General features: G+C 33.6%; 1 protein-coding gene across 1 annotated transcript; it reads right to left on the bottom strand.

Moving 5' to 3' along the window:
- Positions 1-4433: 4433 nt before the first annotated feature.
- Positions 4434-14783, bottom strand: PABPC5 (poly(A) binding protein cytoplasmic 5). Its single transcript, XM_084789968.1, has 2 exons — positions 14696-14783; positions 4434-14150 (listed from the first exon to the last, which is right to left on the bottom strand). The coding sequence occupies exon 2, from the start codon at positions 13995-13997 to the stop codon at positions 12849-12851; it is 1149 nt and encodes a 382-aa protein (XP_084646094.1). The 5' UTR covers positions 13998-14150; positions 14696-14783; the 3' UTR covers positions 4434-12848.
- Between the last annotated feature and the right edge of the window lie 2218 nt (positions 14784-17001).

Genomic DNA, 17001 nt, shown 5'->3' on the forward strand with positions numbered 1-17001 from the left:
GATGAACATTCTAGGTTTGTATTTTATTATATTGTATTAAGCAAGTGTGTGTACTTGGGCCCTTACTGGATGGTCTCCCCAAGAAAGTCACAGATCTCCTGTCTATGAAACACAGTCTTTGTTGTGGGTTATGTGCTTGGGAGCTGCATCTCTGAAAAATGTTATAAGTAAGTTCTAATCTCATATAGTTGATTTTGTATTTGAAAAGTGTATTTGTAGATGTAAGCAAATTAAAAATGAATAATGAATGAAAATAAGACCTAATCCAATGAAGACTAGTTACTAAGTAAATTTTGTAATTTTTCCTTGACAGTTTCATGCATGCATATAATATATTTTTGATCACTCTTACTCACCCACTCTTATTTTTCTCCCTTGTCCACACCCTTAACTAATCTCTTTCCCACATGCTTGACTTATTGTTTTGCTTGTGACTCACTTTATTTTCCCAGGTCCTTCCTATGGCCATGGTTTTGGAACTATTCACTGGATTCTGGTGGCCTCAGTTCAATGATACACAACTGATGAAAGTAGCTGCCCTTCTTTTAGAATCCATCAGTAGCCAATATACAGACCTATATCCATCAGTAAAGAAGAGAGACTCACGAGCCCCTGCTCCATACATGAGTAATTCTTGGTAGAGCTTGTCCATTTCATGCCCAGTGTAGGTAATGGCAGCTATTGTGAATTCATGATTATAATGGCTGAATCTTTTCCGGAAGACTGGCATTTCAACTGTCTATTTCTCTATCAACAGCCTTATTTGTTCAATAGTGTCTTGTGCAAAATTTTCTGGGCCTTAGGAAAATGGGAGTATAATTGTGTCTTTTAGAGCTGAGCTCCTAAGATCCACTTATTCTGAATTTATTATGCAGCCGTGAGTCTCTGCTTTCATTATCATATACCAGGCATACAGAGTAGAGCAAAGCACATCACCTGAGCATGGTTACCAGTCAGAGAGAAAGTACAGAGCTCTCTTTTGAGTCTCTTACCAGCTCTGATGTGGAAACAATGATAAAAAACAACCTTTAAACACTATAAATGCATTAAGGTGTCACTATGCCTTTATCTCAACCACATTCCATTTCAATATTGCTACTTACTGGGTTCTAAAAACATTTGTTTTGCTAAACTTTTTTAGCTAATATATAATGAGATTTTATTATAATGTTGAAGTAACTTTGTGCAATCAGTGAATTTAATAAACTGCCAATAATTTCTTTTTCTTACTGTTTATTATTTGTTTTGACAACATACTTGCCATGAATTCACTATGTATCCAACACTAATCTTGAATAACTCATCTCCTTTCCTCTAACTCAAAGAGGAGGATTTACTGACTTGTGCCACTACATCTACTTGAAATTGCAAATTAGGACTGAAGAAATTGTTTAATAGCTAAGATCATGTACTCAGGTCCTGAGTTCAGTTCCAGTCACTTGCATAAGGTCATTGACAGCCCCCTGTTGCATCATATGTCACTTCGTCTTCTGGCTTCCATGAGCAGCATATAAAAATGGGCATGCACGCTCATAGGCATAGATACACAAAGATTAAAAACTAATAAAATAAAATAGAATTGTAAGTTCATGGTTTGAGACAATGAACATGGATATAAAGTGTTTTTTAACACTTTTATTGTTTACTACAAAGCACACAAAGAAAGCAGATTTGTTTAATTTAACATATTGTTATAAAACTATATCTTATAGCTATAATTATGGTAAGAAAATAAAGCATCTTCATTTTTAAGAATTTAGGACATGAATACACTGTGTTATTATTATATTTTACCTCCCATTTTCCATCTCTAATTTTCTGATACCTACAACAGGCTTTCCTATCAACTTCATAGTCCCCAATTAATGAAACTGAGAAATATTAAGAGGTATGACCTTGTTGATTAAAATTTTTTCAGGGATGCAGGCTTTAAATATTCAAAAGAGTCATGTCATTCCTACAGTGTTCTCTCTCCCTTCCCTACTTGAAGATCAAAATCTGAGTTCTGATATTTTCCATCTGCCATTCCTGAAACCATAGCACAATTAAATGCTTTTGTTTATATTACTTTCTTGGTCATCAAGTTTTATCACAGCAGTGCAAAAGTAAATGGTACAAAAGTTGAATCCAGGATATTGCTGTGGCAGATCTAACAAGGCTGTTCTTTGGATGAATGTAGAAAACATTATGACTTTGGTCTAAAGAAGTCGTTGAACTATGCAAGCAGAATTTAATGGTCCATCCTAATAGAATCCTGGAAGACAATGATACTGAAAGCTATACCGATTAGGCCAGTTACTGGATGTTTCAGAGGAAAAATAATTTTAGCAACCTATAAATAATTTCTTTATTTTGGTAATGATTGTGGTACCTGTTGTCATTGTCCTAAGAATTTTTCTGAGACTGAACTGTAATGTGATGGAGTGATTTCCACAATGGAGATTTCCAAACAGCATAATGTTGATGCTGTTGTATGATTATTATTACATATTAAAGTCTACAACAAAAACTAGCAAGCAGAGCAAAGAGAAATATAAAATGTAGCTTAGGAAAAAATGGCACCAGGACATTTAATATTGGACTTAAGCTTTTTGCTGAAAGAGATAAGGAGATTAGGAACAGGCCTAATCCAAAATGGGCCAAAGATAAGGATGCCCTCAGAACAAAACCTCACCCAGCTAAGAAAAAAAGAAAAAGGAAAAAACCAAAAAAGAGGTAAAGAAATTTCTGCCTCTAAAATGCAACAACACAGTAATAGCGCTGCAATTGGAATTCAATGAGGCTGGGCTCCATTTCACTTGGGCAGCTGAGTTTGGCAATGTTTTTGGAGTTATTCTGGATTTGATGTAATTAGATTTGCATAGTCATATTTTAATATAGCATATGTAGCTATATTTTATATGTATAGTTATATCATGTATATATACACATATATTATATAGTTAGTTTTATTATAGTACTTATATGTTGAAATAGTATTATTAAGCAAGTTCTGATTCTTAATGAAAATTTTATGTCTCATGCTTCTCAACATAATAGTTTTATCAAGTATAGCCTTTTAAGAAGTGATTATATCATGGGAGTAGAAACTTCATGAATGAGGTTAGGCCCTCCTAATAATAAGGGATTTAATTTCACTATTTCACATGTGAAAATGGAATGAAAGGACAGAGATCATAGATTATACCCTCTTCAAACACTTATTTTTATCAGAACCTTGATTTTATAGTTTCTCACCTATAGAGCTGAGAGGAATATTAATTTTTGTTAATAAACTTTCCTGGGTATATTATTTCATTATAGCAACATGAATGTACCAAGACTAACTTTCCAACCAGTGTTTCTAGATCAGAGGTTGGAAATTCACAATTTATAAGCCAATACTCTGTTGCTCTTTCCACTTGGTTTTTGTATAAATACAAGTTTTATAATGTGTTCCCTTTTTTAAAATTTGAAAATATTTGTAACCAATTTGATGACTGAAACACTAAACTTGAAGACTTGTTAAGTGAAGTGTAACCTTTCAAAATAAAATTTTATTAGAAAGGTTTTTTTTAATACATTTTTATTAATTTATACATATTACATCTCAGTTGTTAGCCCATCCCATGTATCCTCCCATTCCTCCCTTCCTCCCACTTCCCCCCTACTACTCCCCTCCCCTCCCCTAAGTCTGTGTGTGAGGGGGACCTCCTCCCCCTGAATATGCTCATATGGTATCAAGTCTCTCCTTGGTGACCTATTATCTTTCCTCTGAGTGCCACCAGGCATCTCCGTCCAAGGGACATGTTCAAATATGGGGCACCAGAGTTTGTGTGAAAGTTAGATCTCCTTCTCCACTCAACAGTGGAGAATGTCCATCGGCTAGTCCGGGTAGGGGTTCAAGGTTTTTACTGCCTATTTTTTCCTTGGCTGTCGCCACAGTTTGCAGAGGACCCCAGGGCCCAGACTCGCCTATAGTTTTCCAGGACCCACTGGATCCTTCCATTTCCTCTTTCTCCCAGGCTTCTCCCACCTAAAGTTTCAATAGGATGTCCTCCCCTCTTACCCACTATTCTGGTAGGTACAGTTTTTCATGGGGACGTACACCTTGGACTAGTGTCTCGATATAAGTGAGTATATACCATTTAGCTCTTTTTGCTTCTGTGTGAACTCACTCATTATGACAATTTCTAGTTCAATCCATTTGTCCACAAATTTTGGAAATTCCTTGTTTTTAATAGCTGAGTAGTATTCCATAGTGTAAATGTACCACAGTTTCTTTATCCATTCTTCTATTGAGGGACACGTAGGTTGTTTCCAAGTTCTGGCTATTATGAATAAGGCAGCTATGAACATGGTTGAGCATATGTCCCTGTTGTGTGGTAGTACATCCTCTGGGTATATTCCAAGGAGTGGAATAGCTGGGTCTTGAGGAAGCCCTATTCTTAATGTCACTGTGTATTTTATCTAACCAAAACTTATCTAAAGAAAAATGGTTGGATATTAAACTATCTGTATAATATGTTTGAGACTCCCCAAAACTGCTTTAAATATATGTTATCAGGTCCATTAGCAAGATAGTTGTTAACTTCTTTTATAGCTATTAATATAAATGATCATAAGAATCTCCTGGAGATGAGAAAAATATAGATTTTGTCTTCATCCATCCATCAGTGTTGCAAGATTGATTATGGTTCAGTAAACTGTAGATGAGTTCTAGTAAGGTCAATTTTTTCAGAAAGAGAGAATGCTAACATATTGAGATAGTTCAAAACTGCCTTTAAATTAGAGTCACATTTATTTAACAAAAAATTACCTTCAAGCAGATTCATATTTCTGTGAGTTGTGTGGATGTGTGAGCATTATAGACTAAGCTTATGCATGCTAAGATTGGTAATAATTTAGTAAAAAAATACATAGTGTTGCTATAATATAAAATGTTAATGATTGAGAAAAATATTGCTATACAGCTCATAACTTTGCATGGGAGCCAGTGATTCCCAAACAAGACCATGTAAATAATCATTTTAAAGCCTTCTATGATTAATTGAAAAGGGGATTCAACTTATCTAGGGTCATTTTCACTATTCATTTCATTAATCACCTTTCCTTGGATCACAACTTTTTGTAAAAAACAAAGATTTTAATTTAAGTTTGAGAAATTGATGATTACTCATTTGCAACATTATGATAAATAATAAATTATACTTGTATTTCATGGAGTTGCTCTTAAGTTTATTTTATGTCCATTTTATTATTATTTATCTATCATATAATAGTATGCATTTCAAGTATGTATCTGCCAACTGGTACACACATTAATTTATATGTCCACCTTTTTTTAAATATATCTTAAATATACTATACTGTCTTTGATTCCAATCATCATATAAATCTCAAATTGCTATAGGCATAAGATATAATTTTTGCCATCATATATTTAGACATTTACCAATGTACCTTGGAAAAAGCAAGTAAGATATATCCGGTTACAAAAAACAAAACATTAGAGTATTCTTAATTTAAAAAATAATATGATAGCACATTTCAGAATTATCATTAGAAATCACTTGCAGACCAATTCAATAATAATTCCAGGCAGCATTGGGTGAAGAAATAATCCTTTTTCTAAGGCAAATTCTAACATCAAATATCGGTTTTCTTTAGTGAAGTTTCAAATGGCAGTCTTATGTTTATGTTTTAAAGGACCTAAGATTTATATTTTTCTGTAATTTTCTACATGTTTTTACCATTACATCTATATTGATGTTACAACAAATTCAAATATTTTCTTAGAGTTGTGAAATATTTTTTGTGAAATATTCTATGAGTGCTCTCCATATGGAGACAATATATCAACTATTATTTTACAAAGTTATGTTTTACATTTTCTTAACTGCTAAATTTATCCTTTGGGATTTCAAAACACGTATATTAAATTTATCTAGGATGCCTCCCTTTTTATTAATACATTAATATACTGATTTAAGTCACTTATATGGTGTACTTAGTAAAGCAACTGGTTTTTTTTTTTTGTTTGTTTGTTTTTTACTTTTAGAAACAGATACTATTCTTTTTATATATTTAATAGCATTTTCAATTCCTTTTTGAAACCTGGATGAAACATACACTTCACATATTATGAAAGATAAACATCTTTAACAAAGATTAAAACACCTATTATAGTTTAAGTTCACTTATACTATTAATAACAACTCCAAGTTCTTGGCCCAATTATTAAAATAAGATTTCAACTAACCAATTACTTGTCTCTTGTAAACTCAGTCTAAATTATCTTTGTGATTCAATCTGCTTTTAAAGAGTTATGTTACTCTTTTTCAGCTTATATGAACTATTAAAAGTAGTATGGAGAAATATTTCCATTTCAGCATTAAAATAAATAACATATAGGTAAGCATCAGAACTCATAATTAGTGGACATGATTCAGTATTCTATGGAAGTCGTACAATCTAAAGTAAAAATATTTTATTTTGGATATTCAAGGAAGAGACATACGTATTGTGTATGTGGCTTCCTTTCCTTTTTGGTTTTCTTAAATTAAAACAAAATGAAATAGAAGTTTCAAAATAATATCTCCCATATGCATTTTTATTCTTTGCCTGTCTGGATCACATTAGTATGCTATGCCATTATAAAATAAATAGGTAGGTAAGCCCATTGTCTACTTATTACATCAGAACACTTGAATACTTTGTTAGTAGCACCTCTTATATATGCTTTCATGCTTTAAATTATCACATATTATATGAATATATATATAGTCTTTGGTGTTCAGGTATCCTATCCCATGTGTGCATTATGAAAACACAGTAGCAAGCAGATCCCTTAAATTAGGTGTTTTTTTAATTAGCATTATTATTAAGTGTACATCCTTCAAAAAGTACATCTTTAGTTTAATACATTCATTCACATAGAAGCAGTAGACGTGTTTCCCACCATCTACTGTTTCTTAACATGCAAATCTTAAAACATCATCTCAGCAAAGTTGCACAGTATCATATTCATGCTACAAGGTAAAAAAATGAGATCATGTTTAAACAAACTGCAGAAACTGTAAAATTTCTACATAATCTTGAGAATTTTCAAGAGTTGACTAAGGTTAGGTAAATAGAGGTAAGAGGGTAGAGACAAGTAGATTAGCACCAGTCATTTTAACAGGAACATTCATTTAGAAAAGAATACTCCTGAGGTTTAAAATCACTGTTAGTAGTCACATGAAGAATAACTAAAGAAATTGAATGGAAGCTCTTCTTGATGTTTGACTTTCGATGTCAAACAAGGCAGAATTTAAATGTCTTTACAATATCCATTTACATTTATAACATTCGAATGAATCTTTATGCCTTTTATTTATTGTCAGTTAGCAAATCTCTCATTTGTTCTCTATATAAAGTAAAGAAACACATTCCTGGTCTTTCTTTCCTTTCTTGTTTGGAAACAAGTTATCTTGACTTACATTGAATATTTGAATATCCTTCCAACAATGTATTTAACCCAACCTTAGTCTTAATTACGGCAATAAAGTATTTTTTAAATAACACTAGAATACAACATTGAATAATATATCTATTAATTTAAATATATGTGGTTTTCTGTAACAAAAAAGAGAAAATTATTAAATTCCTCAGTGCTTTATTCAAGGATTTCAAATGTGCAAATTTCTCAAAGATAGTTGACTTTAATGTGTTTCTTGCCACTCTATATATATTGACTTAAAATTTATTTTAAATAGTATCAGATATTGATTTGTTAAGTCCTTTACTTTTCAAAAGCAAAATATTCCCATTGGAAATATAAAGTTATTCCCTAAAGGTGTAAATTTTTTTACATATTTTATTAAATGATTAGTTCTACATAAAAAACTAGTATGATAATTAAGAAAATAATGCCAGATAATATCAGCAATTACTCTGTTTTACTAGAGATCCAATAAAAAGTAAGTACATTTTTTAAAAAGGCTCCAAATTTCATATTGGAAATTTAATGAGAAAAACTTTTCTCTATTAAGTAAGACATATTTTAAAATTGACTGTGATTTTTGAGAGTCAAAGTACATGAAGTCATGTTTCCACTTTATAAGAATTGGAAGGCCAGTTATGGTGGTGCATACCTCTAATCTTAGCACTCAGGAGACAGAGGCAGGTGGATCTATGTGAGTTCAAGGCCAATCTGCTATACAAAAGCCTTTTAGAAGTATGAGATACTAACAAAAAAAACAAAACAAACAGACAATAACAACAACAATAACAAAACAAAACAAGCTGGAGGCCTGGAGAGATAGGTCAGTACATAAGACCAATTGCTGTTCTTGAGGAGGACTTGGGTTCAGTTCCTAGCAGCCATATAATGGTTTATAACCATATTTAATTAAGGTCCCAGAGGATCCAATGTCCTCTTCTGACCCTACAGGCACTAGTCATATATGTGGTACACATATACCTATGCAGACAAAGCATTCATACATATCAATTAAAAGTAAATCTTTGAAAAGCAAGAATCATTAGTACTAGTACATTGATTGCATTAGGTCCTTTTATTTTCATATTTGCTTTCATAGATAGAGTATTTCAAAATATTGATGACAAAAGGGTGTTTTTTTAATGTGGTAGTGATCATGTTTGCCTACCTAACACATCAAAGATAAAGGACCTAGATGTGACAAGAGCTCCACAAGAAGACCAACAGAGCTAACTAACCACGGTCAGAGGGGCTTGTGGAGACTGAAGTACTAAAGAAGTACTATGCATAGACTGGAACTAGGGCCCCTACACATATGTAATCCTTAGGTTTCCTTAGGCTTCATGTGGTTCCCCTAGTAAGTGGAGCAAGGGCAGCCTCTGAAATGGAATCTATTGACTGCCTTTTGATCACCTCCTCCAAAGGCTACAGGGGAAAGAGGAAGAACTCAATCCTGATGTGACTTCATGAGCTGGTGTGAATGAGTAGAGGGGATCCCCTTTTCCGAAGAATAGAAGAGGAAGGAGGAGGAAGGGAGAGTGACACTGAGAGGAGAGGAGGGAGAGGACTATGCTTGGGATGACAAATGAATCAATAAATTAATTAAATTAAAAATATCGATGATGATCTACTGAAGCTATATGGGATATATTAACTTTCCTGAGTGTCTAAGAAACCATTTGTTCGGGCATGTTTCAGGGTAGTAAACAATACTCATATTTCAAATGCAAAATATCCCCTTAGGAAATCTAAAAATTAATTCATAAATGTGTAAATTTTTTATTATACATTATATTTAATTGAGTGATTAATTCTACATAAAAAATTAGTCTGACTACTAAGAAAATAATTTCATATAGTATCACCACTCACTGTTTTACTAGAGATCCCAAAAGAGCTAAGTACATTTTTAAAAGGCCCTAAATTTCATATTAGAAATTTCATTACTGTATATGAATCAAATAATTTCAGATGAGCAAGCATTATTTACTCAGGAATTACTGTGATTATACACTTCAGCACAGAAGTAAGACTTTGTGGCGTCTGGTTGGTCTTCATTAAAAAAAAAATCACTGCTCTACAAAGTTTTTAAGTTATGCCAATTATTACAGGCTTTGTATTCAGGATATGTTTATCAGTCAAATGGTAAATAATCATAGAAATACTGTAAGATGATTGAGATTATTAATAAAACCTTAGCACTAAAAAACTTTTCAACATCAAAACCACTATTAACCAACGTAGTGTTTTTGTCAGTTCTCAATAACGTTTCCATATGCTACTGAAAATTTCATTTATTTCATTAAAAGCTGATGAATAACTGAAAAGTAACCAAATGGATGATATATCTTGTTACTAATGTATTCATTAACTGTTTATGGGATACTGTATTTTATATATTATTATAGAAGTTAAACATACTTCTATCGTCTATAATCAGCCATGTATTGACACATCTCTAATATTTAGGCAATTTACTGGTAAGGAAGATGGTATTTAACCCATTGTCAACTTTCTAATTTAAAAGTATCTATTATTGCTCTGTCATCCCAAGCTAAAAAATTTCACTTACATGTATAACATTTTTCTTTTTCTTTAATCCTTAGTAATACATAATACAAGAGTATGTGTAAAATATCTTGTACAAAAGATCATTGTCCCTCCCACAAATTTTGATGATGATAGCTTGTAATCAGAAAGGATTATTCTTAATTTTCTTTTCCATGGGCATATATAAAATTTGCAAAAATTACTACTTTGAAAACATAATCAGAGCAAAACTTGAATTAGAATGTCAATTATTAACCAAACTTTAACAGTATACTTTTTACTAATTATATTTTCTTCACAGATTCTAGACAATAAGCTTTAAAAATTCTTTGCCACTGATTTAAGTTATTTCCTTGTATTGTTCCTTTTTGGAAATCTCTTATAATTTGCTTAAACTTAAGCACAAGATTGAATAACTACTCAAATGAGTTTATTCAATTAGAGATTTACTTTAATTTTTATTTTCCTCATTTGTTTCAGCTATTGAATTTTTAATTTTTCAAATGGTTAGCTAGATCCCTAAGATGTGTATTTTACCTGTGCCTGGGAATTCTTATTTTGTCTGAAATTAAAGGCTGATCTTCAGAATATAGTAACCTGTAAATATGAAGTTCCAAAATCATGCAATGAATGGCTATAGTTGATATATTTTTACTTTCTTAAACTCTTCTTAGAATCGAATTTGAACTTAAAAGTCATGTTTAATGCTTATAACTATAATTTTAAAATTATGGTATTTAAAATGAATATAGTAAATGATATGTAATTGTCATTTTATCTATTTCAAATTTTATATATTTTATAGTTTCAATAATATAAAGTAGGTTCATCAAACATGAAGGTTATTTTCTGTTGATTTTTGTTTTCTATATAAAATTTTATGCAGAACACATGTTCAAAGGTTTCCAATATTTGTGACATATCTAACTATTGTGTGTTTTAATGTTTCCAGGAAAAGATATACAGCACAGTATAGTATACAAAATTTTAAAATATGTAATAAAAATCTTATACAATATGTACATCCATATTAAGGAAAATTATGAAGTTTCTAAAATCATGATATATCAACATCAATATTGATTGGTATAAAAGGATATCTATGGTTCAATTCAAAACAAAAATATGAAACAGTACATAATGTATTTTTGTAAATATGTGTGTATACCTAAGGCAAAGATATAGAAGTATACACACATACTAAAATTAAGAATGAGTTCCTTCCATAGTGTTTACAAATTTTATGATTATGAATATGTATTTTAATTGTAATCAACCAATCAGTGATTTTCATTTTGAAAATACTTGACTATGTATATATACAAAATTGAAGATAATTATGTAGAAATACCTTATTTTAATTTTATGGTCAAAGAGCAAACAGAAGTTTTAACATTGTATAATTACTTTATATTATCTATAAAAAGATTTATCTGTAAAGTAATAACAAGTAATCAACTGATAAGAGATACTAAACATGTTATTTTGATGAGATCCACCTATGAGCGAATCATATATTCTAAAAATGTTATTCAAGTATCAAAAATTTACTTTTTAAGTTTCAAATATGTTTGTGCTGGTGTTAAGTGTTAAATGAATTGACACTAAAAAGTTTTTACTGTATGTGAAACATGGAGAAATTACAGTTTAGAAATTACATGGTAGATGGAATAGCTGCAAAACAATTTGTTCCTTCATGTTCTGAAACAGCATATTTTCTTTTACGTGTTCTAAGTTAGCAAAGGAGAATTATTTTGCAGTTAATAATTCTCATATAAGAGATGGAAGAGTATGACATAATTAAGGGATAACCTGTTTCTTTTTAAATACCTGCCAATGTTTGCACATGATTATGTTCTAGATTGACAAGAAAGTTTTTAATCAGCAGTGAATAAGATATTTAAAGGTAAAACTGAGTTACTTCATTATTAAACATTTTTGTTACATTAGCATACTTTACTTTATGTATACATTATATAAATTTCAAAAACAAGTGTTAAGAATGAATCTTACAGTACCTTCAAATATCAAATCTTTTGGGGAAGGATTTTAAAGACACCCTTACATTTTAAATAGCCATTTATCAGTGCAGCAGTTTCCTAAAAGCACTGATTGTAAAACAAAACATGACGTTAATAAAGATAAACCCCAATACTTGGTCAAAGCTACTAACAAATCATTACTATGTACCCAATATATTCATAAAAGAAAAATGATAGAAAAGTAAAGGAAAGAAAACTCATATATTTATAAAACATATTCCTTTTATGTCATAATTTAAAATTAAATTATGCAGCAATTTTAAGTGGCTCATATGCATGTCTCTTCTTTGATAATTTCTCAAAATAGCTAATGGTGACTTTTTACTATGCCAGAAACAGAAATAAGGACCATGCCAAGAATATTTGTATAGAAGAAATCAAATTAGTATTATGACATAAAGAAGGAAATATAATCAATTGCCTCACTTAGGATACTCAGAAAAAAAGGATGATAAATTTTATTCTATATGTTTCTAAGGATAGAGATAATATAAAAATCATACAAAATGATAATTTTACCTTTAGAAAGTATGTTCTTCATTAAAATTAACAAAATTTTCTATGTAACATTTTATGTTACATTCTATGTAAAATTTCTAACAAAATTTTCCAAAAGAAAGTTTTCACTAAAAGGAAAACGAAGGAAAGAAAAAAAGAAAGAAAGAAAGAAAGAAAGAAAGAAAGAAAGAAAGAAAGAAAGAAACCTATGAATTGGCAGAAAAAAGCCCCTATCACAGAGGAGCCCAAGCTAAGTAGGCACCTGCTAAGGCTGAACAAACTGATCACTGTGCTTCTTACCACCTGCGCCTGGCTTGGCCCAGAGTGACATACAGTGGTTTGGAACCTACTACACGACCATTCATCTCATCCACTGCTTTGATAGCCTCTTCAAAAGAAGAGAAGCAGATGACACCAAACCCTTTGCCTTGCCCCACTTCCATCATCACTTTGGCTCGACTAATTGATCCAAATGAAGAAAATTCCTTCTTCAGTTTTTCATCATTGATGGTCTCATCCAAGTTCTTAATATAGATAGGCACTCCTGGAGGCCTACTTTTTTCTTTTAATTTCAGCCGTTCAAATCTCCGCCTTAACTCAGCCAGGCGTTCAATTTTCTTCTGTGCTCTCCCTACATATATGACTTTCCCACTTATTGACTTGCCATGCAGATCTAGCACAGCATTTTGGGCAGCTTCATGTGTCTCATATCTTACAAAGCCAAAGCCTTTAGATTTCCCAGTGGCATCCCTTATTACTTTCACACTCTCAATTGGCCCATATTCACTGAAAAGTTCATTTAGTTTTTTGTCATCCATGTCATCTCCAAAATTTTTCACGAAAACATTGGTAAATGTTGCTCTATCTCTGGTTCTGACTTCCGCAGCTCTCTCTTCAGGAAATTTGAATCGGCCAACATACACCAGGCGGTTGTTGAGCCGGACCCCATTCATGTGCCAGATAGCTCTATTAGCAGCAGCAAGGCTATCGAAGTGGACATAGGCATAACCCTTAGAGCCATTGTCATCACATACGACTTTACAGGAAAGAATGTTCCCAAATGCAGAAAATAAATAAAATAGGGCCCTATTGTCTATGGATTTATCCAGGTTTTTGATGAATATATTTCCAACCCCAGACTTTCTTAAGCGGTCATCTGGCTGTGACCACATGAGACGAAATGGTTTACCGTTAATTAAATCAAAATTCATGGTGTTTAAGGCCCACTCAGCATCTGCAGGAAAGCGAAAGTTAACATAACCATAACCCAAGGGGCTGCGGGTCACCGGGTCACGGCAGATTCTAGTGAAGCGCAGTGGGCCAGCAGGTCTGAACTTCTTATAGAGCATGTCCTCTGTGACGTCAGGGTCCAAGTCACCTACATACAGAGCAGCCTTGAGGTACTTCTTTTTCTTGCCAGCAGTATTAGGTTCCCCACTCCCCATCTCTGAGCACTTAGAAGAGGCTTTGTTGGGACAGAGGGGAAGAGGAGGCCCTTTTCTCTAATCTATGGGCCAAGCAGCTATTCTTGAACAGAACCAAGCCAAGGCAGGCGAAGGGAAGTTAAAAGCAGACTCAGATCACTGTTGAGGCTGAGGCTGAGAAAATGAAGTTCAGAAACAGCTGGTCAGCAGGCTCAGAACAAATGCATCAGACAAAAAGGCAATCCAATAAGCAATCTGTTCTCCCTTATAGGATTTACAGTTTTTTCACCCCTTCAGATTTCAAATCAGTTTCAAAAGTCTGTATTAATAGCACAATATCCCCTTCCCCACTAAAATTAATGAAATCATCAATTATCTGGCTGGCTCCCCACATCTAGCTTTGCCAACAGAGGCCTTAAGACTAAGGACTGGCTTTCTGAGAAAACATAGGCCTTGAGCTCTTGTAGCTTTAAAAACGCCAGCCATTCAAAGCAGGGGGCCAAGTATGTGTATTCCACAGCTAGCCAGTGTTGAGCAGGCTTGGCACTCAGAAGGCCGCTCTGCACTCAGCGTCAGTGAAAGCTCACTCAAGACACTTGGTGCGCTGGAACCCGCAGACAGGCTGCTGGGAGCGGATCACACAGAGAGACAGACACACAGACACACGCGTGGGTAACCGGAGACCGCCCAGATCCCCAAGATGACCACCGGGTACGGACCGAGTGAGGCGCGATGATTTCTGCAGCCTGAGTCTCTCAGCAGTTCCGGAGGGACTGACTGGCCGCTGCGCTGTGGGTCAGCTCTGACGCGAGGCGGGTCTGGACAGATGCAGGGCGGAGTCAGGAGAAGAAGGCAGATGTGCCAAGGGCGGGCCTAGCGGGGACTTATAAACCGGACAGGGTTTGCTTCCTGCAGAGTTACAAAGGAATCAAGGGACTATGGGCTTGTAGCTGTGCTAGGCAGGGCGGGTGGGGCGCTAGGAAATCCAGAATGTTGCTCTAAGCTGAAAAAACAGGGGAGGGGGAGAGGGAAGAGGAGAGAGAGTGGAGAGAGAGAAGAGAGAGAGAGAGAGAGAGAGAGAGAGAGAGAGAGAGAGAGAGAGAGAGAGAGAGAGAGAGAGAGAGAGAACAGAGAGAACAGAGAGAGGAGGGAGAGGGGGAGAGGGGGAGAAGGAGAGGATCAGATTTGTTTTAATCAAAGTTTACCTCTTTATTATATTAATCATGGTGATGACTTTAACATAACAAAAAGTGGTTATGACCAGAGTAGGAAGAATTCACAGCTGTTTTTTGAAAAGTTCTTTTTGTGTGTGGGGGGCGGGGGGAGGAGTGGAAAGAAGACACAGGTTACACACTTATTTCAGTGCATTGCAAACTCATGTGCACTGCGTCAGAAAGAACACAGATGAGTTTGGCTTTTATCCTTACTCCATTAATTCTCCATAATGATAGTTATCCCCAGAGTGTAGGCAGTTTTTTTCTTTGCTCCAGTGATAATAAGGTTTTAATGATTGGAGAGCCATAAACACACGCATGCGTGCGTGTGTGTACACACACACACACACACACACAAACACACACACACACACACAGAAGCACACACATATGCACCCCGACACACAATTTTAGAAATTAGTTCTGTTTAGGTTTGTAGATGTTTGTTGGACATCTAGAAGGCAGCCATTTTAAAATAGAATGGATTTGATCAAATGACTCTACAAGATAGTTTACTAAAATTCTTTTGGGATTTTATTTTTTTTTGACTACTTATACAAGAAAGTCTTTTGATGCCTCTTCATGACAGAAAACTCAGACATTTTTGATCTGCATTCTGGTTCAATACTTTAAAATTTTCAATATAAAAGTTAAAAAATATGAAAACTGAAAACATATTAACATTCTAAGGTGAAGTAAGGATCTTAAGACATGTGGACTTTCTAAACTGAATTATATATCTAAGTATGAGTTATCAACTTTAAAATATTTCAGAAAAGAAAGTTACTGTATATTCCTATCTACCTATCTATGATCTCTATATCTAGAGGTATATATTAGTGGGTGGTTGTGTTTGTAGCACTGATGGTGGAATCTAGACCCTCAAGCATTGTAAACAATCTTTAGAATTTTAAACAAGCTTTTTTGAAGGGAAAGTGTGATAGGGTTTGGTGACTTTCTTTAAATATGCAAAATTCCCTCCAAAACAGGGAGTGGAAACCTTTGAACCTTCTTTTCTCCATGAAAGAAAGCCAAAATAAAGAATCAGTATTCTAAGTTGGAAAAAAATTTCAAGTTAAGAAGAAAATGATTCTTATCAAGAAGTTCTTATAATAACAGGCTAAATTTAAGTTCTCTTTAACTGTTTGGCATTTGTATATTTGATTACATGAAATTTGCCTTCAGTAATTAGTAAAACAGTGACTCTATTGAGTCCCTGTTCTTGTTTTCTTTGGTTCTTGCTTAATCATGGCACAGAAGTCATGTATAAGGGAAAGTCAAAGTAACAAACAAGCTATGCTCTTACTATATAGGAACCAAAAATGGAAAGATTTGCAGTGTTGTAAGATGCTTACCCTGCTCAAACTCTATAGCACCTCTTTTGAGACCTACTTTACTTAATAGCATGACTGCAAGTCTCCATTTTGATTGTAAGGAGAAATTAAATTCAAGATCTCAGGTCCTACATGACTGAAATCAGGAGGTTCAATACTTGTTGCTTAGAATAAAACAATAGATGGAAACTGGGCATGGTAGCACATGCCTTTAATCCCAGCACTTGAGAGGCAAAGGCAGGATGATCCCTGTGTTCTCTAGGCCAGCCTCAAATACAAAGCCAGTTCAGGACAGCCAAGGCTACACATAGAAACTCTATTGAAAAACCAACCCCCATCAAAAAAAAAAAAAACAAAAAAAAAACAACCAAACAAACAAAAACAATAGATGATAAATACATGTTCTACTTGGGTTAACGATAAACAATGTCCTATTAGAGTTAAGGCTGCAAATTCCTTCTATGTCCCTTACTCCCA

This window comes from Acomys minous, assembly GCF_964271855.1.
Source record: "Acomys minous genome assembly, chromosome: 7".
NCBI lineage: Eukaryota > Metazoa > Chordata > Mammalia > Rodentia > Muridae > Acomys > Acomys minous.

Bases quoted from the DNA above. Each gene is read 5' to 3' on its own strand.
- PABPC5 (XM_084789968.1), bottom strand. From the start codon at position 13,997: ATGGGGAGTGGGGAACCTAATACTGCTGGCAAGAAAAAGAAGTACCTC.